Consider the following 19,550-nt stretch of genomic DNA (forward strand, 5'->3'; position numbering starts at 1 on the left):
GAACCAAAGATCACAAAAATACCTGCAGTTTTGTTCCTGTTGTGTGGTTCTCACCCACAGGGTCAAGAGCCAGAGAGACCCAGGCAAGGTCTGTTGTATCTACACTTACTTGCCTGGTGATCTCATCTAATACCGTGACGCTGTACACCTTCTGTACACTGACGCTGCTGAGTTTTGTTTCCAGTGGAAACCTCTCACCGGCACTCCAGATTCTTACATACACTTGTCTAAAGGCATCTCGAAATTAGCACATCCAAAGCTACACTCTGGATTTTCCCCATAGATCTGTCCTTTCCTCAGTCCTGCCCATCTTGGTCGGATGCCTCTCTTATTCTCTCATATCCTGCATTGTTTGTCAGCAAATTCTGTCAGCTCTACCTTCAAAATGATATCTTAAACCTTGCCCCTTCTGTCTCCCTCTGCCACTCCCACCATCGCACAGACCACCATCGCCTCTCACTCGAGGGTCCTGTATGGTCACCTGCTTTCTCTCTGTTTCCCTACAGCCTGTTCTCAGCACAACAGCCAGAGGGATCCTTTAAAAACCTGCCCGCAACCTGTCACAGGTCGACAAAATCCACAATGCTCACTATGGCCTACAGGCCCGTCATGATCCCCCCACCATGCACAGGTTGGCCTCTGACCTTTGCTCCAACTCTCCCTCCCGTCACTCCAGCCTGCTGGCCTCTGTGCACACCTCCAAACGTGCTTAGGGTCCCGTCTGGGAGCTTGGTCTTCCTCGCTGCCTCTGCCTGGATGGCCCTTCCCTCCCTCCATTGACACCGCTGCCGTGTCACCTCTTCAGAGGGGCCTCCCGTCAGCCTCTCTCCTCATAGCTTGGATTACTACCTGACCCTACCCTCTCTGTGTATTTCTGTATTTCTTTCTCTGTCTCCCCCACTGGAATAAAATATGCTCTGGGAGGGCCAGTTAAAAATCACCCCACTATGGGCTTCCCTGGTGGCGCAGTGGTTGAGAGTCCACCTGCCAATGCAGGGGATGTGGGTTCGTGCCCCAGTCTGGGAAGATCCCACATGCCGCGGAGCGGCTGGGCCCGTGAGCCATGGCTGCTGATCCTGCGCGTCCGGAGCCTGTGCTCCGCAACGGGAGAGGCCACAGCAGTGAGAGGCCCGCATACCGCAAAAAAATAAAAAATCACCCCACTGTATTCCGGAGCCTAGAACAGCAACAGCACGGCAGAGGTGCTGAGTGTTTGCTGATTGCATACGTGGGATGCAGGGGCATCAGTGAAGCCGCAGGGTTTGAAGCTGCAGGAAGAAGCACCAGCACAGGGAGAGTGGCTGAGCACACGAGGCGCGAGGCCAGGTTGAGCCCCAGCCGCACTGGAGGGCTGTGTCCAGCTGCTGGAGCAGGAGGAGAACCAGGAAAGCCGACAGCCTGGAAGCCAAGGGAGGAGGAATTTTGAGAAGCTTCATGTCTAAGACGCACTATTTCTGAGATTTGGTGACTATGATTCATCATTTCTTGGATCCTATGATTTGAAACAGCCTTTCCTTGTGGTGGAAGGATTGTTGGCGCTTGGGGAGCCCCGCCCTCCCCAATGGCCTCCCCTGCTTGGGGGCTGAGGGCTCTGGATCCGACCCACATGTCAGAGTCAAATGTTCCAGGAGGAGTTCCTGCTCTCAGTTGCTTTTCACGTGGTGAAAATCTATCCTTCTGGTTTGAGGTTTTTCCCCCAGTCGCTCTCAACCCTGAGCAAGTTGTTTTGCAAAGCTGGGTGGTTGGACATCGCTGACACCATTTCTTAGTCAGAGAGCAGAGCTGCAGGGGAGATCACATGCTTCCTGCAGGGAAGCTCGTCTCACCTCTGTGTGGTCGCTGTGTGGCTGCAGGCAGACCAGCCCCCTCCCGTGGCCTGTTTCCCCCGTCGGTTTCAAGATCCCTTCTAGCTCTGTGGTTCCGAAACACAAAGGCCTAGAGGCCAGTGAGGAGGCTTCTGGGCACGAGCAGAAGGTTCTGGAGGTGGGTTGGTTCCGGGACGAGGTTGGAAGGACGGTGCAGAGCTCAACCTTGCAGACCTTGATCCCAGGTGAGGGGGTGGCTCTTCCACTCGAGAAGGGGGAGGCCGGAGGTGAGTTTGGGAAGGATGGATTGGAGCAGGGTAGCGTGGAGTGGGCAGGATGTGCCTGGAGGCATGGGGACACCCTGGGAGCGGGTGCAGTCACTTTCGTTCCATTCTGCCCACTTTTATTAAGTAACTGCTCAGGGCAAAGACATTGTGCTGAGAGCCGGTGGGGAGGGAGAGGGGGGAAATGCAGGTCCCTGCATCCAGCTGACAGCCACCTTAGGACAGACAGACCAGAAGAGTGCCCTGGACAGCTACTCTCTGCAACCCTTTCTAGCTCTGACATTCTGAGAGGCCGTGCAGAAAATGAGGACACCAGCGATGAGGGTACCAGCGGCCCCATCACCCTTGCTCTGGCCCAGAGCAGTTGCCTACCAACCAAGAACACAGAGGACCAGGGCAGGGAACTGGGAAATGGAGGCAGGTGTGCCTAAGGAAAAGTCAGAAAGATGAGGGGTCCAACCGAACAGCAAAATAAGGCCCACTGCATCCTTCAGGGAGGGAAGATACGCGTCCGTCTCTCAAAGATGGTCCTGAGGAACACGATAGGCCATGTCCCTGGATGACTCTCCAAGGCATGAGTTCATTTCCCAGGGCTCCAAGCAGGGGTTCCAGAAAACTGACGTCTGCTCACAGAGCAGCCTCACAGAACAAACCCAAGCAGAACACCAGTCAGAGCTGGGCCCCTTCTTTGTTTTCCAATCTTTCAAAAACACCAGAGAGATTAAGTAATGACTTGGGTCTATTTATAGCTCCCAGTTACCCGCTCAGGGATTGGATGAAGCTCTTGGGAGCTGTGCTTGGAAAGGAATAATTCCCACCTTTAGAGCTTGGATTGGGGATGGGGGTGAGTTTGGAAACGTCACAGTGGGAACTTACAAATAGTAAGTGAGGTGGACTGTGGCCTTGCCCCAAGAGATGTGTGGGGAGGCCCAGGGCAGAGTGTGTGTATACTTGATGGGCTTGGCTGCCAATGTCTCCCAGGCACATTATGTCTGTATTTTACGTAACCACCACCGGGAACACAGGCCTCATGGGGCACACAGGAAGGCTTCCCATGGGTCTTCAAAGCCAAAAGAAAATGGTGCATATTTTTTCATTTAATAATCGAAGGTATACTTCTTTATTAAAATCTGAGGGTAAGTTCATTGAGAATTAGTATGACCACATGTATTAGGAAATGCTTTGGGCTGCTACTTAACAGAAACCTGAAGCAGCAGAGGCTCAAGTAAGGTAAAGGCCTGCACTTTCTCCCCAAAATAAGCAGACCAGAGGTGGCAGCTCGTGGTCATCAGGAGTCCGTGCTCCCTCCACCTTGGTGCTTTGCTGGACTTATTAAGCGCTTGGTTTTTATCATCAGTGTGTCTCATGGTTCAGTAAGGTTGCTGAAGCTCCAGCGATTATGTCCATGTTCCGGGCAGAAAGAAAAGAGCTGGAGGAAAGGACCAAAGGGTCCTGGCTGCATGGGCATCTTTTAAAGCTTTTTCCAGGAAATGCCACCCAATGACTCCCACTTACATCACATTGGCCACCCCTTTGGCAAGAGAGGCTGGGAAACAGGGCTTGATGTCAGGGCCTTCTTGGTCCCTGTAACATGCCTGGGTTTCTGTTAGTGAGTAAGGAGACAGCATGGAGACTGGGCAGACAACTAGTCAACCGTGCTGCAGCACATAATTTAAATTATTGTCATTTTAAAGGAAGTTGTAGAGAGATGTATGTATGAGGTATAAGTTCCATTCGGTTTCTTACATACGGCCTTTTGAACGCCCTTGGTTTCTGCTCATGCTAAAGCAGCCTTCCCTCTAACCACTTTGTCACTCGAACCTACTGGAAGTGTACCCAGGAGACATCTTCAAGCTGTTACCACGTGATGCAGTGTGGGCCTCCTCCATTCTGGTCAGGAGCGCCCAGGGCTGGTAGGTCATGCGCTCCGGCAGGCTGTGTGCCTGGCGTGACTTTGGCTCTGTTTGCTGTCCAGAGCCCTTGCAGGCAGCTGTTATTCTGGTGGCAGAAATCTGCTTACCACTCATCAAAATACAGCCTCATGTGAGCTTCTGTGATCTCAGCTCCCGACCCTGCTTCTTCTCTCCCTTGTGACAAAGCTGAAATCAGTGGGGAAAGCCAAGACCATTCTCTACCAGTTTTCTGCCATGGTAGCTCATTCCAAGCCCTCTTTCTCCTGCCATATGCTAACCCTGAACCTGTATTTTAGCAACAGTGAAAAAAATTATAGTCTCTGCTTCCCAACAGTGGCTGCCAGGGTGTAAAGTTAAGAAAGAACGCACACTCATACTCATGTGTATAACTCCATGCATGTGTGAGCTGAGTCTCGCAAAAGGAGAGACTTGCCGAGAGCAAGAGTGAGCGGGACGGAGGGTCCAGGTAGAGGAGGAACGTGCACACGAGGCGCACGGCCTGTTCAAGGAAGTGCCAGCACAGGAGCAAAACTCCTTGTTAGCATCTCTGATTTAAGTTAGGTTCCTAAAGCAGATTATAAAGGCAAAGACCCTCGCTGTGAACTGCAAATTGCTTTACACAAAGTTTGCTGCCAGAACCACGTGAGGGAGTCACCAAACATCCTCAGCAGTGGGTACTGTCATTTGAAAATTTCTTTGACAGTTTGATAGGTGAAAATGTCTTTTTCAGTGAAGCCGAACATTTTTTTTTAATGAGGGTTTTTTTTGGCTGCGTTGGGCCTTCATTGCTGTGCGCGGGCTTTCTTTGGTTGCGGCGAGCGGGGGCTACTCTTCGTTGTGGTGCGCGGGCTTCTCATTGTGGTAGCTTCTCTTGTAGTGGAGCACGGGCTCTAGGCAGGCTCAGTAGCTGTGGTGCACGGGCTTAGTTGCTCCGCAGCATGTGGGATCTTCCCGGCCCAGGGCTCGAACCCGTGTCCCCTGCATCGGCAGGCAGATTCTTAACCACTGCGCCACCCTGAACATTTTTTAAAAGGTTTTTTGGCTACTTATGTTTTTTTTTCTTCTGCAAAGTGAATAACCTGGTCAGGAAGTTCCATCATTTTTCTATTGAGGTATTAATGTTTCTGTGGTCCATTTATGTATGCAGCAAATATTTACTGAGTGCCTGTTACGTGCCGGGCACTCTTCCAGGTGCTGGGGACACGGCGGAAAACAAAACAGAGATCCCTGCCCTCCAGGGAGCTGATGTTCTGGTGAGAAAAGACAGACAGTGAACATGGAAACAAGGTCAAGATTTGTAAAAACTCTTTAAAGATTTAGGATGATAACACTTTGTTGTATAGTTTTCCCAGTTTGTCATTTGCTTTATTATTTTATTTGTATTGTAATCTGTCTTAGAGAGCTTCTCAATTGTTTTAGCTTTTGATTTTGGCATAATTTTAGATTTATAGAAAAGTTGCACAGATGGTAAAGAGAGTTCCCAGCTGTGCCCGTCTTCCCCTGATGTTAGTGACTTACATCTAGCACATTTGTCAAAAGTAAGACATGAAATTAGTACACACGATTAACTAAATTGCTTCATTGGATTTCACCAGTTTTTCCACTAGTGTTCTTTTTTTCTATTCCAGAATCCAATGCAGGATACTAAGTTACACTTAAGAAATTCTTAATTTTAATGAAGTAAAATCTATTGATTTTGTTCTTAGAGTGTCCTTCCATATCCTGAGATCTGATAAAACCTGTGTTTCTTCTAGATTTTTATGGTTTCATTTTTAAAATTATTTATTTCTTTAAGCCATCTGGGATTTATTTTGGTGCAGTGTACATAAAGATCTAGTTTTTATTTTTCTGAATAGTTGGTTATGCAGTTCTCTAGAATGAGTCCTTCCTTTCTTCACTGATTTGTGAAGCAACTTCTATCAAATATGAAATACTTAAATGTCCCAGGTTCTGTCTCTAGGCTACAGGTTCCATTACATTGATTTTTCGATTGACGGCTGTGTCAGTATCTCACCGTTTTGACAGTTACATCTTTATAGTATGCTTTCATATCTGGTAGGACAAAACTTCCTCCTCCTTTAGCTTTATGAAAATTATATTAACGAGAATAATGATCCCATTTATGTGCCAGGTCCTGTGTTGGGAGCCACAGATAAGATATGAATGACCAAGTCCCACCTTCAAGGGAGCCAGTCTGTGGGGGAAGCAATCACGTGACTAGTGCCATCCAGCAGCGTGCTGGAGCATAGCTGACCCACAGGGCAAGGGCTGTGGAGTCCACCTGGAGCAGTCATAGAAGGCTTGGCCTCTGCTTGATTGGAGTAGAAATCAGCTAGAGAAGTAGGCAGTGCATTTTGGGCAGAAGGAACAGTGGTCAAAGGCCTGGAGCTGGAGAAGTATGCAGCGTGTTTTGGGAACCTTATGCAGATGGTGTTGGAGCCTTAAGTCCTGGGATGGGGGTGGTGGGAAGAAGTAAGACTGCATAGGGAGGTGGGGCAGGATCATAGAAGTCCTTCACTGCCAAGGGAAGTGTTCAGATGACCCCAAGGGCCCTCCTATCCTGGAATTCTTCAATTACTGACTCTCTTCCCAGGAACATGTTCCCAGCCAACCTGGTGGAAGCCACATTCAAACAGGTGAGTGGGTCCCCGGACGATGGAGAGGTGGGCAGGCAGGGCCAGCCTGGGCCCGGCTAAGGAATGACAGGCTTGCCCAGCCAGTCTCCCTGTCTCTGGGCTTGGGACGCTAGGGAGAGGTGGTGGGAGGACCTGGATCCTTAGAGTCTCCCGGGGCCACACTCCTGCCCTGGGTTCCAACTTTTCACGAAGAAGAATTATGAGGGTGGAGGGAAGCCCCTGCTGAATGCCTGCTCTGCCCTCGTTTACACCCATGCTCACACACACCATCCCCTTCAGTCCTCAAAACAACCCTTCCCTGGGGTAGGGCCAGCCCCTCTCCTGGACGAGGAATCCGAGGCTCAGGAGGGTTAAAGGATTTGCCCAAGGTTATATCACTAGTAAATGGCAGAGCTAGTAGGTGAACCCAGACCTGTCTGCGTCTAAGCCTGTTTCCTCTTTCTTTTTAGAATAATCCTTTCCCCCTAATAAAAACAGTAATAACATTCACTGTAAAATATTAGGAAAATACTAAAAAATATAAAGCAGAGGATAAAAGCCACCTGTAGTTCCAGCACCTAGCAATAGCGATAGTAGAAGGTATGTTTCTAGTCTGTTTTTCTCTGCAGAAATGTTTTTAAAAATAAAATTAGGATCATAGGACATATATGGTATGCATCTTGCTTTTTTTTCCCCCACTCCCGTTATATCATGGGTACTTTCCATGGTTATTAAATGTTTCTTAAAAATACAATATTTAGTGATGATGCAACTGTTTGGCTCTTATAAGGCTGGCTATAATTTATTTGCCCATTTCCCCTTTCAGTTGTTTTCCAAAACAAGAAATTATGGTCAACAACCTTGTACACCAATCTTTGTCTGCACTTCTAATAATTTCCCATTCTTTTCCTCTTCTAAAATGTCAGCCGGTTGGTTGACTCAGTCCAACAAGCGCTTCCTATCTTCTTCCCTGTGCTGGGGCCCTGTATTGGGCCTGGAGACACAGAGGAGGTGGCTGAGGGTTGTGGAAGAGGCTCTGAAATAAGGAGCTGTGAAACCCTGAGCTAATCACTGTATCTTTCCTAACCTCCTGGGTCTTCATCTGTGAGATGAGCCAGGTAGTGAAGGTCCCTGAATGCTAGGCTAGGGAGTTTAGATATTATTCCAACAGTGACGGGGAATTATTGAAGATGTGAGAGAGAAAGAGAGAATATTGCTCTACTTCACTTCCCTGCCTGGAATGCCCTTTATCTTTTGGCAAACTCCTACCCATCCTTCAAGGCCCAGCACCCAGCACAGAGTGTTCAATGTTGGGATGTTGATTACGATGGTGATGGTGGTGGTGGTGATAATAGCAGTAATGGTTACAGAAGGCTTACCATGTGCCACGCCCTGCTGTCAACACTTCACATATATTGTCTCATTTAACCTAACGAGGTAGATTAACTATTAAGACCCCATTTTACAGATGAGGGAATGGAAGCACAGATCCTGAGTGGTTCCCTTTTTCCCCCACTAGAAGACTTGCTTTATTGATACTGTGGTGTTGGGAGGATAGGAGCCCTTATGTGGACTCCTAGTACCTGAGGAATGAGAGGAAAAGACTCAGGAATGCCCTGAGGGCTGAGGAGGAAAGGTAGGTGACTCAGCCACTCAACTCTTCCCAGCTGGGGCCTCATCTCGTCAAGAAAGCTCGGGACAAGCTGAGCTTTTCAAATAGAAAATCCAAGTTTCCATCAGTGGAAGGCAGGGCTGGCTGGCTGTTATGGATGGATAATGGATGGTTGAAAGGGGATAAACAGGTGAAAGGAGGATTATCCAAGTAGATTACCCAGGTAGGAGATGGATGGATGATTAGAGAGGGTCCCAGGTGGGTGTAATGAGGCATAGAAAGAAGAGAGAAGGCAGGATGGAGGGAGGTGTGGCTGGGTAGTGTATGGATGGATAAAGGAACCTCAGTTTTATTTTTGGTAAAATATTGATAATAATTGAGAATAATCCCTGTCCTGCCTGTGTCACAGGGTTATTGTCAATCAAATAGTTCATGAGTGGATGCAAATGTGCTTCCAAGATGTTATTATCATTGTTGTTGTTGATATTAGTAACAACACTTGGACTCATTCCGGGTTGGGATGTCGCCCAACAGTACCGCACCAAGACCACCCCCGTTGTGAAGTCCCCCAAGGTGGCACCGGAGGGGGCCCCTCCTCGGCGGATCCTTATCTATGGGGTCCAGGAGGAGAATGGCTCTCGTGTGCAGAACTTCGCCCTGGACCTGACCCCCCCGCCCGAGGTCATTTACAAGTCGGAGCCTGGCACCAGCGACGGCATGAACGTGCTGGGCATCGTCATCTTCTCTGCCACCATGGGTATGTGCTGCCCACCCGCCCCGGCGTGCCGTGGAGCCTGCCCTCCTTGCATTTATCCCTCCCTGCATCCCTGCGTCCAGTAACCTGAATAGCCTGGAGTCTCCCCATCTTCCAGGTGGCTCCTTCCTTTCCTTTCCAAGGGAGTGGCTCATGTCCCCGTTCCATTGGGGGGGGGCAGGAGGTATCCTCAGCCGGAGCTGATGTTCCTCACTCGGAATTCCCCATCCCTGGGTGCTGTTTACCTCCAGCGGTGTCGGCCCTCCCTATGAGAAGAGCATGCCTCTAGGCCCGTCCCAGCGGCTGTTTATTTAGAGCCCTCATTCCTCCCCTCCGCCCTCAACCACGGGGCCTTCTCTCTGCAGACCTGTCTGTGCCATTTCTTGGGGCCGCCTGACCACACCCTTCCCTTTGTTACTCTTCTCTGGGTCCCCAAGGCCCACCACAGGCTACTTACCAGAAAGCTGGTAACGCTTAACTTGCACAGGCCCCTTTTGGGGCCTGTACCTTTTTTCCTTTTTTTAACTTTGTATTCTTTTTCTTGAAGAGGTCCACAGACTGTGTAAGCTTCAGATCCCACAAAACCTCTGGATACGCCCCTGCCTGTGCGCCCATGGCCACCCCCACCAACGTACGCATACAACCTTCTCCCTCCTTTGGAGCCTAGGAAGTCCTAACCCCTCCACAGCAATCTAGCTTGTCCTCGTCCTTTTAGGCCAGCCCAGGGGTCATCACGAGTCTCACTATAAAATCACATCAGCGCCCCGTCGCCCCAGCCCCAGACCTGGGAGGGCCTCTCTGGCTTCCGACTCCTCTGCAGGGCTTTCTTCTCAGTGGAAGGCCTCCCCATCCTCCTGGATTCTCAGCCAAGGAACCTGGGGGTCACTTGCCACCCCGCCTTCTGCCTCAGCCCACACGCACATCCGGTCAGGCCTGCCCCCGAACTCTCTCTGCGGTCTGTGCATTTACCTTCGGCGCACTGCCCCAGCCAAGGCCGTCGTCATCTCTTACCTGGTCTCTGCAAATGCCGCCTCAAGAATTCCGTGTCCCGGTGTGTCCTCCTCACGGGGTCACTGAGTCTCCACGTAAAGCCTCCACTGGCTCCACTGTACTCCAAGAGGGGTCCAAACACCGCGCGCGGCCCGCACAGCCTGCAAGCTCCGGCCAGGCTGCCCCCTCTCGTCCTGCTCTCTTCCCCCCGCCGCGCTGCCCGCCGCTTCCTGGAAGGCGCCTCCCGGGCCCTTCCCACCTCCCTCAGCCTGGCTGTTCCCGCCCCTCCCTCTCCCCTGCACCTTTCTCATCCTTGAGGGGCCTCTGCATAAGCATCCCGTCCTGGGGAAAGTCTACCTGGCCCCCCAGTCAGGTGCGCTGTGTTACTCACATGTTTGACCCAGTGCAGTTATGTAATTGTTTGTGTGACTGTTTAACGGCTGCACGGCAGCTGTGTACGCTCCATGTAGGCGGAGACAGGGCTTCTTCTCCATTTAGCCCCATAGCCTCCACGGGACTGGCTGGAACAGGTGCTCAGTAAAATCTTCCAGAGAGGGCTTCCCCGGTGGCGCAGTGGTTGAGAGTCCGCCTGCCGATGCAGCGGACACGGGTTCGTGCCCCAGTCCGGGAAGATCCCACATGCCGCGGAGCGGCTGGGCCCGCGAGCCATGGCCGCTGAGCCTGCGCATCCGGAGCCTGTTGCTCCGCAACGGAAGAGGCCACAACAGTGAGAGGCCCGCGTACCGCAAAAAAAAAAAAAATCTTCCAGAGAGACGGGTAGATGGATGGATGGATGGATGAATGATAAGGGGTAATGGAGCACTTATCGTCGTGGTCAAAAGGCCAGGCAGGCACACAGAGGATCCAGGACCTCAGAGACCCAAGTGTGTGAGGAGACAGTGTTTGGAAGCATCCTCAGTCCATCTGACAATCTGTCCCCAATCCTGGACTTTCCTCCTCCTCCCAGCCATCGCCTCTCTCTTAGGGGTGGGAACACACTAAAAGCACATCTATTGGCAGAGCTAAAGAAACCTTTGAGACCCTTCAACTCACTGTTTGCTGAGCACATGCAACGGTCCACGTGTCAGTGTGTATTTGTTGTGTGTGCCCAGCTGTAGCTGCACCCACATCTGTGTGCCCACATCTGAGCGTGAGCGAGCACATTTGCACAGCTGCTCCCCTCACCGCAACCTCCTTCCCCGTTTCCTCCCTGGTGCTGGGATGTGGCTGATGCTAAGGTGTCACTGGCCCTGCCTGTCGGAGGAAGCCCACTGCCACCCCCTGCGTCCCATGCACACTAGCACCTAGCCAGCCGGAGCCCACGGATGCCCCAGAGAGCCTGATGAGGAACAGGAAGAGCCGAGAAGGGACAGAGCCAGCAGAAAACCTGGCTCTGAGCTCAGTCAGGCTTCCATGGGCCAGATGCCCAGGGCTGGGCCCAGTGTCATCCACATGTCTGGCCCCTCCTACCCACCCCGGCAGGGTGCCACCGCTCCGCATCACCCGTGGTAGCTGCTCCCCGGACAGTGTGGGTTCGGCTTCATGGGCAGGGAAAGAGCTCTTCTCTGGAGTCCCACAGAGCAGGGTTCAAATCCTGCCCCACCCCAGCTGAGTCAGTGGATCAGCCTCTCGTACACAGTGACAGGAAGCTCCATGAGGGCAGTCACAGGGTGTGATTTGCTCTCCAGTTTTGTGTCACCAGAGGGAGAGCAGTCACTTGTCACTGTTCCAGGAGTGGCCTCCCCATGCTCACCTGCGTGAGCTCACCCCACAGAATAGCACACACATGAAAGCTTCCTGAGTGAAGGAGAGCCCAGAACCCCAAGGGGAGGGCAACAGGGGCTCCGGAACAGGCTTTATCATTCATTCATTTGTTCATTCATACGTTCATTCATCCATCCAATGATGAGTTGCCTTCATGGGGTTAACCTTCTACTGGAGAAGACAGAAAAAAACACCAGACGACTGTTGTAATAAGTGATATGAAGGGATCAGAAAGAAGTGAAATAGAGGGGAGTAGGTGAGGAGTCTGCCAGGGCAGTGGGAGTGGGTCTCCAGCCAGGCCAGAGCTTCAGGGATCGGGTACCATGCGGGCAAAGGCCCCACCACAGTCAAGAGCTTGATGTAGTCTAGAAACGTGAAGAAGGCCGCGACGCAGGAGCACAGCGAGGAAGGGAAAGCAGGGCCTGACGGAGGCGGGAGTTGTAAACGGGGTCGGATCAAGTGGGGCCTGAAGCGGGGGGTGTGGGAGTGCTGGTTGTGCCGTGTGTGCAGGGAAGCCGGTCGGGGGTGCTGGCAGGGAGCATTTCTGTCTTTAGAACATGGTACTTGCTGCTGGGTAGAGCGGGGTGACGGAGGAGGAAGAGATGAGAGCCCTGTGGGGAGGCCACAGCCTGCTCCAGCGGGGAGGAGAGGGGCGGTGCGAGGGAAGCGCTGGGGCGTCAGAGGCAGCTGGGCAGTCGGCTAAGCGCCGAGATCTGCGTGTGCCTGTGGTCTGTCCCTGCCTGGCCACCAGCCCGTGTTGGCACACGTAGGCATCATGCACATCTGCCGCCGTCTGCGGCGTCTGTGATATGCTGTGTCCCTGCCCCCCGCAGGAATCATGCTGGGCCGTATGGGTGACAGCGGGGCCCCCCTGGTCAGCTTCTGCCAGTGCCTCAATGAGTCCGTCATGAAGATCGTGGCAGTGGCTGTGTGGTAAGCCTCGTTGTAGGGGTGCGGGGGGCTTCTCTTCTACCCACTCCACCCCCTTCCAGCTCTGCCCTGGGCAGCTGGAGGGACACTGTGGTCCCGTAGGAGGGAGCAGAAGGCTGCCCGGGAGGCTGCGTTCCCCTGGATCCCCCCAGCCCTGACTAGGCCGGGTTCCAGCCCTGGGCCTGCCACTTCTGGCTCCATCAGGCCCACTGGCGGCAAGCTAAGAGCTAATAAACCTGGCCCTGTGCTCTTGGCCTCAGTTTCCCCATCACCTGGGGACTCATCAGCTCAGTCTTTGGAGAAAGGAAACACTGGAAGTGACAACCAGCTGCCCCTTCTTGGTTCAGAGTTCAGACCTTAGGAATCTTCTAATTTAACCTTGCACAGTCAGATGGGGAAAGGCAGAGGCCTGCCAAGGTCACCCCCAGAGGCTGTGGCATTGCTGGGCTGAAACGTGGGCTTGCAGAGGGCAGGGGAGCTCCTCAAAGGCCTGGACGGAGGAAGGCAGAGCGGCAGGAGGCTGTGCATCGCTGGGCTGGTTGAGGTGGCATTCGTTTCACCACGTGCCAGGCACCTGGGCACACAGTCTCATTCTGTCCTCACAGGGGCCCCGGGAGGCTTAGAAGGGTGAGGCTAGGCAGTGATGCAGTGCCAGGGCCTCCCAGGACCTTTGTGTGCCCGGCACTGAGCCGGCTGCCCCGCCCACCCCAGGTACTTCCCCTTTGGCATCGTGTTCCTCATCGCTGGCAAGATCCTGGAGATGGACAACCCCACGACCGTGGGAAAGAAGCTGGGCTTCTACGCTGTCACCGTGGTGTGCGGGCTGGTGGTGCACGGCCTCTTCATCCTGCCCCTGCTTTACTTCTTCATCACCAAAAAGAACCCCATCGTCTTCATCCGCGGCATTCTCCAGGCCCTGCTCATCGCGCTGGCCACCTCCTCCAGGTAGCCCTGGGCAGCGGGCAGGATGGGGGAGGAGACCATGGCTGAATGCTGTCCTTCTGTCCAGCCATCATTTGTCCATAGCCATAGAACCACGGAAAGTGTCAGCATGACCTGCTTCACAAACTTGGGAGACGCTCCGGTAACAAGACGTATTCTTAAAATGTAACGCTTGAGGCACTACCTGCCCAAACGGCAGAAAACCCTCCCCCACCTGCCCACATACCCCGGGTTCACTCAGTCCACACGGGGCTCGGCTTCCACGCAACGGCGGCAGGGGGAGCTGGAGAGTGCTGAGTCTGCAGTCGCTATCGCTCTTGCCTTGCGCTGCCACGTGGTGCTTCTGTGGAAGTCAGGCCCTGTGCTGTTTAGGGACCTTGCCTGTCTACCGTCACTGGGACAGCCTGGCAAGTTGCCCTGTCACAACCTTGGCGGTGTCTCCAGACAGTGGGAACTTGCCTCGTGGTTCCATCACCCACTAGCTGTGTGGCTGTGGGCCAGTCACCTGACCTCCCTGGTGACCTCCCCGTTAGTTTCCTCGGATACAGACTGAGAATCATTGTAGCCTCTGCCACATAGGGTTACTGGGGGATTAATGGAGATAACCCACTAAGGCTGGTCTGGGCTTGATGAAGCAGCACCTGCCCTCAAAGATCCCAGACCAAAGCGAGTGCAGGAGACCCAGGGAGGTAGTGTCATGCAAACTTGGCTATTGAGCAAGGGGTGGGGTAGGGGAAAGGAGGTGGTCACATACTGGGCATCTAACCCTGTGAAGAAAGGGTGGTTCTCCCCACAGCAAATGTCCAAGCTCCACATGGAAGAAGTCACCCGAACTTGAGCCCATGTCTCTGGCACCAAAGGCCTGGCTCTTCCCTGCATCCCTTACTGCCTTCTCTTCCCTGGGCCTCAGCTTCCCAATCTGGAAAATGGGAATGAGGGCCACCACAGACCTCCTTCCCTGGCAGCCACATGGCCCGCCCTTGGCAGCAGAAGCACTTCATACAGGACTCAGGAGGAGCAGAAGCCCAGTGAGGAGAAGCCCTAGAAGCCTTGTCCAGGAACCCTCACCCAGGGCCGAGGGAGGAGGTGAGAGGGAAAGACGAAGCCCCAAGCAGCTGCTGGCCCCCGTGACAGAGCCGGCAGCCCTTGCCATTTCCTGTTGGCAGGAACAACGGCCTCGGGCCCAGCATGCCTGGGGCCCATGAGGGGCTCTGGCAGGTGCCAGTGGGCTTCCCAGGCAATGGTCTGTGGTAGAGGAAGGGCTCTGGGGCCACGCTAACCCGAGTTTCAGTCCCAACACCGCCACTGGGAGCTCAGTAACAACACAGCTGCAACGTGAGCAGTGGCTACCACTGGTTGAGCGCCTACAGTATGCAGACGCTGTCCTGAGGACCCACTCGTTAATCCTAATAGCTCCGTAATGTATGGACTGCTTGGGACAAGGAAACTACGGCATACGCAGGTTAAGGAGGTGCCCGGGCCACTGGGCTAGTGGGAGGCCGGAATCTGAAGCCAGCGGTCCCGCCAGAGCCCTGCTTTTGACTGACCTCTTCATCCGCACTTGGCACAGTCGTGCGACACAGGGTCAGCCCCTCCTCCCCTCTGGGCTTCAGTTTTTTCACCTGTAAAAGGGACTTAAAACCCCTCCCTCCCAGGAAGCCATGAGGATGTATAAAGCACAGTGCCCGGCGCATAGTAGGAGCTCGGCTGGTGGTAACTCCCTTCCTGACCCGTGTGTATGGGGGTCTCTGAGGCCCTGGGCCTGGGCAAGTCTGGCCATGTGACCATTTTCAAAGCCCCTTCAGCCTGTTCTCCCCCTACCCCAGATGGGCCAACTGCCTGGCGGGGGAGGGGGGGCGGGGAGAGCTTCTGTCACTTGTCAGCGGACAACCTGGGGGCCCTGCCCATCCTGGAGGAGAGTGATGAGCAGACGCTGGCCCCTCTGCCCACAGCTCAGCCACACTGCCAATCACCTTCAAGTGCCTGCTGGAGAACAACCACATCGACCGGCGCATTGCCCGTTTCGTGCTGCCCGTGGGCGCCACCATAAACATGGACGGCACCGCACTCTACGAGGCTGTGGCCGCCATCTTCATTGCCCAGGTCAACAACTATGATCTGGACTTCGGCCAGATCATCACCATCAGGTGCACCCCCGACACCCTGCACCCAGTGTGGATTGGGGCGGGGGGTACTCTGGAACAGCCTTCAGGAGTCTTGAGCTCCCAGATCTCATGGAGTCTCTGAGGCCCAGAGAGGGCAAGGGGCTTATTCCAGGCCACACAGCAAGCCAGTGCTGGGGCTGAAACGTGACCTGGCCTCGTGACTCGGGGCACCAGGCTCCTTCCCCAGCGCTGCCCTGCAGAGGGGAGCTCTGAGCAGGCTGGGAAGCTTGGGGCCAGAGGAGGGCCTGCAGTCTGGACATGCAGAGCAGGGGAGGGTGATGCAGGCAGGCACAGGGTAAGCAGAGGCCAGGGGCAGGATTGAGGGATGGTGGAAGAGTTGCTGGTGTGGCTAGAGCTGAGGGAAGGGTGCTAGGGTGAGGGGCAGAGGCCAAGGGGAAAGCCTCACATGCCACCCCGAGGGCACAAGTCTGACCCTGGGGACCCAGTCCTAGAGGGAGGCTGGGCAGAGCTGTGCCAGTGGACAATCAGAATCTGTTGGCAGCTTGCTGGAAACCTACAGAGACAGTGGCTCCAGACATAGGGTTTTCCACAAACTTCTCAGGAGGTTCTGCTGAGGCCAGGGATGGGGGCCTCTGGGACCACAGGACCTTAAGCAGAGACATGCCTCCCACCCAGGGAACTCCCTGATGTGGCATTCCTAACAATTCCTGCTCCACGTGCTGTTCCCAGAGGCCCGGGGATTTTGGCCTCCTCCTTGGGTCCAGGGCCCAGCAATGCTCCCTGCCCCTCCTGCAGCATCACAGCCACCGCAGCCAGCATCGGGGCAGCTGGCATCCCCCAGGCCGGGCTCGTCACCATGGTCATCGTGCTCACCTCCGTGGGACTTCCCACTGATGACATCACCCTCATCATCGCTGTCGACTGGGCTCTGTGAGTGGGGTTCGCCCCACCCACCCCTATGCCTTGGGTGGTAGGCACTCTGGGTGGGCTGGGGAACTGCCGTGGTTTGGCACAGTGGGTACTCGCTGACACCGGCCCAGCTGCATTATTTGCGGGGCCCAGTTTTCAAAAATGAAAATGTGGGATCCCTTGTTCGAAAATTATAAAGAATTTCAAGAGGGTGGGAGCAGAGCATTAGCCCGAGTCCGGGCCCTTCTACACACTGACCCTGAGCCACTGCACAGTCACATGCCTACAAAGCCGGCCCTGCATCACCCACTTCAGCATCACCGGGGGGGGGGCCTGGGAGGACCAGGAAGGCGCCCATCCTGTGGGTGCTGCTGGGGTGAGCACTGTCCTCTTCCAGCTCCCCTTACAGCAGAGGGCCTGCCGCTCACTGCCCACCTTGGCCCACCAGGGACCGTTTCCGCACCATGATTAACGTGCTGGGTGATGCACTGGCCGCCGGGATCATGGCTCATGTCTGCCGGAAGGACTTCACTCAGGACACGGGCACTGAGGTGAGAATGGTGCCTCCCTCCCAGCCGGGCTGCCCAAAGACCGGGGGTGGAGCCAGGTGGGGTGGGCAAGGCAGCACATCGGCCACCCAGCTGGGCAGCCCTCACCTGATTCCTCCATGCCTTGTTCTCATTGTGGGCACCCGGGTGACAGATTCCTCTAACAGCAAATTGCTGAGCACCCACTGTGGCCAGCACTGATCCAGACACAGGAGCAGCAGTGGTGAACACAGTCAGTGCCCTCAGGGGGCAGTGCCCACAGCAATGCCAGCGTTCACACGTCTGCTGGGGCTCCTTCAGTAACCACGTGTAGCAGGCTGCCCCACTCCATGGGGAGGACGCTGAGGCCAGGCAGGGGAGCCGCCCATTCCCGCACTGGACCCCGTGGGCCAGGTGCCCTCCTCTACTAAGACAGTCCCAGGAGAAGGCAGGAACTGGAACCCAGAGAGTCCCTGTGACCTATCAAGATCCCCCAGCACGTCTGTAGGAAACCCAGTCGGGTTGTTCCCAGCCCTTTGCTCCTTCAGTCCTCCCTACTGCCTAACCCCAGTCTTGCCTGCTGCTGCCAAGACCTGTTTCCCCTCACCAGAAACTGCCGCCCTGCGAGACCAGCCCAGTGAGCCTCCAGGAGATCGTGGCGACCCAGCAGAACGGCTGTGTGAAGAGCGTGGCTGAGGCCTCAGAGCTGACCCTGGGCCCCACCTGTCCCCACCACGTCCCCATCCAGGTAGAGCAGGATGAGGAGCCGGCTGCCGCCAGCCTGGACCACTGCACCATTGAGATCAGTGAGCTTGAGACCAACGTCTGAGCCTGCGGAGCTGTAGGGGCTGGGGGAGGCCTCCGTGATCAGGGTCCAAGGGCAGAATCTCAACTCACGACCTTCCTGAGCACAGGACCAGGCTCACACTACCTTCCCCCCACCTTGAGAGTCCGGAATGAGATCCACTGGACGGAAAGTGGAGTTTCAGAAAGGGGAAAGACTGCATGTGGGAGCCCCGGCTGGAGAGTTACAGGCAGGCGTAGCCCAAGCCCCGCCTGTAACATTTCCATCGTGTTGACCTGTGAGGGCGGCAGGCAGGGGTACGGTCCCCACTTTCTGGAACACAGAGTTGAGGCTCTGAGAGCTGAAAACAGTTGCCCCAGGTCTCAGAGCAAATAATGTCAGGGCCAGGACTCTAGTTCAAGGCTTTCAAGCCTCGGCCCCTCCCTCCCGGAGGATAGGGTTGCCTGCAAGGCCAGATGCCAAGAGAGAGGCTCCACCCCTTCCCAGGAGCCCCAAAGCCACCACTGCTTTCAATTTATGAAGACATAGCAATGTCCTGGTTCTGCCCCAGCTGTGTCCCAGCCCAGGCCAGCCCCCACCCTGCCCCGTAACACGTGGTCTCAAACAAACTGCTCTCCCCAAGGATGGGCCCAGCCTAAGGCCAAGACTGCTGCCTTCCGTGTGCCACGTGACCTGTGTGTATGGGGGCCCATCCTGTCTCCTGTCCTACCAGTCATCTCTCACAAAGCTCACCCAATGTGGAGACGAGGATGTCTTCATCAGAGCCCCAGGGCCCTTAAAAACACCAGGGCTAGCCTCCCACTGAACAGGTGGGCTGGCCGGGACTGGGGAGGCAGACTCACCTGGGATACTTTAGTCAAGCTACCCATGTGGCCCTGGGGTCAGCACTCCCCCAAAGCCCGTGTGATGAAGTGGAGTTAGGTTTTCTATTCCCTTCGGTGTTTGCAAATTCAGTGATGACTAAATAAAGGTATTTTCTTTTTCAACCTTGTGGGCCTAGCGACCATACTCTGGCCAGCATTTCTTTATTGGGTTAATACAGGCAGTCAAAGAGCAGACTGGCCTGTCTGGGCAGCCAGAGGACAGACAGGGCTGTCCAGGAAGCTAGAATGTCAACAGCCTTGTCCGTGTAGCTGAAGTGTAGACAGCTCTGCCTGGGCCGCCAGCGTGTGGACAGGCCTGCCTGGGCCGCCAGCGTGCAAATGAGCCCATCCTGGTGGCTGGACTGGGGACAGGCCTGCCTGAGCCGTCACATGCAGGAGGTAGAGTGCAAACCAGGCTGCCCAGGGGCCTGTCTGGACAGCCACAGTGTGGACAGACCACTCTGCCCGCAGCCTGGGCTCTGCTCTGCAGGCAGGGCCCTGAGGTCGGCCCTCACAAAAGAAACACATTTCCTCAGCCAGCCTGGCTCCTTTCAGTGAATGCTTTGCTTTAAGAAGGGGATGTGCCCAAGAAGTTTCCGGACTCTCCCTCCGTCGTTCTCCTCAGCCCCACGGTGCCTCCAGGAGGCTCGCAGGGGACACAGAAGAGCCCTGGCCACACGGCCTGCTCTGGATGTACTCTGGGGAGAAGAT

The 19,550-nt window shown here is 54.8% G+C and overlaps 2 protein-coding genes across 2 annotated transcripts in view; both read left to right on the forward strand.

The window, feature by feature from the left end:
* Nucleotides 1-4,747, forward strand: part of LOC113621563 (excitatory amino acid transporter 5-like) — a 33,428-nt gene extending 28,681 nt beyond the window's left edge. Inside the window, exons 4-5 of the mRNA XM_027108507.1 lie at nucleotides 2,507-2,510; nucleotides 3,508-4,747. Coding sequence (XP_026964308.1) covers nucleotides 2,507-2,510; nucleotides 3,508-3,564 — 61 coding nt within the window. The 3' untranslated portion in view covers nucleotides 3,565-4,747. The remainder of the gene's footprint in view (nucleotides 1-2,506; nucleotides 2,511-3,507) is intronic.
* A 1,852-nt stretch (nucleotides 4,748-6,599) lies between these two features.
* On the forward strand, nucleotides 6,600-18,000 carry LOC113622455 (excitatory amino acid transporter 5). Its single transcript, XM_027110743.1, has 8 exons — nucleotides 6,600-6,638; nucleotides 8,764-8,986; nucleotides 12,571-12,670; nucleotides 13,379-13,612; nucleotides 15,562-15,756; nucleotides 16,531-16,665; nucleotides 17,093-17,195; nucleotides 17,782-18,000. The coding sequence occupies exons 1-8, from the start codon at nucleotides 6,600-6,602 to the stop codon at nucleotides 17,998-18,000; spliced, it is 1,248 nt and encodes a 415-aa protein (XP_026966544.1).
* Nucleotides 18,001-19,550: the final 1,550 nt, after the last annotated feature.

The sequence above is a fragment of the Aethalodelphis obliquidens genome, unplaced genomic scaffold, assembly GCF_003676395.1.
Source record: "Aethalodelphis obliquidens isolate GAN/ISIS:26980383/991018 unplaced genomic scaffold, ASM367639v1 scaffold9, whole genome shotgun sequence".
NCBI classification, from domain to species: domain Eukaryota; kingdom Metazoa; phylum Chordata; class Mammalia; order Artiodactyla; family Delphinidae; genus Aethalodelphis; species Aethalodelphis obliquidens.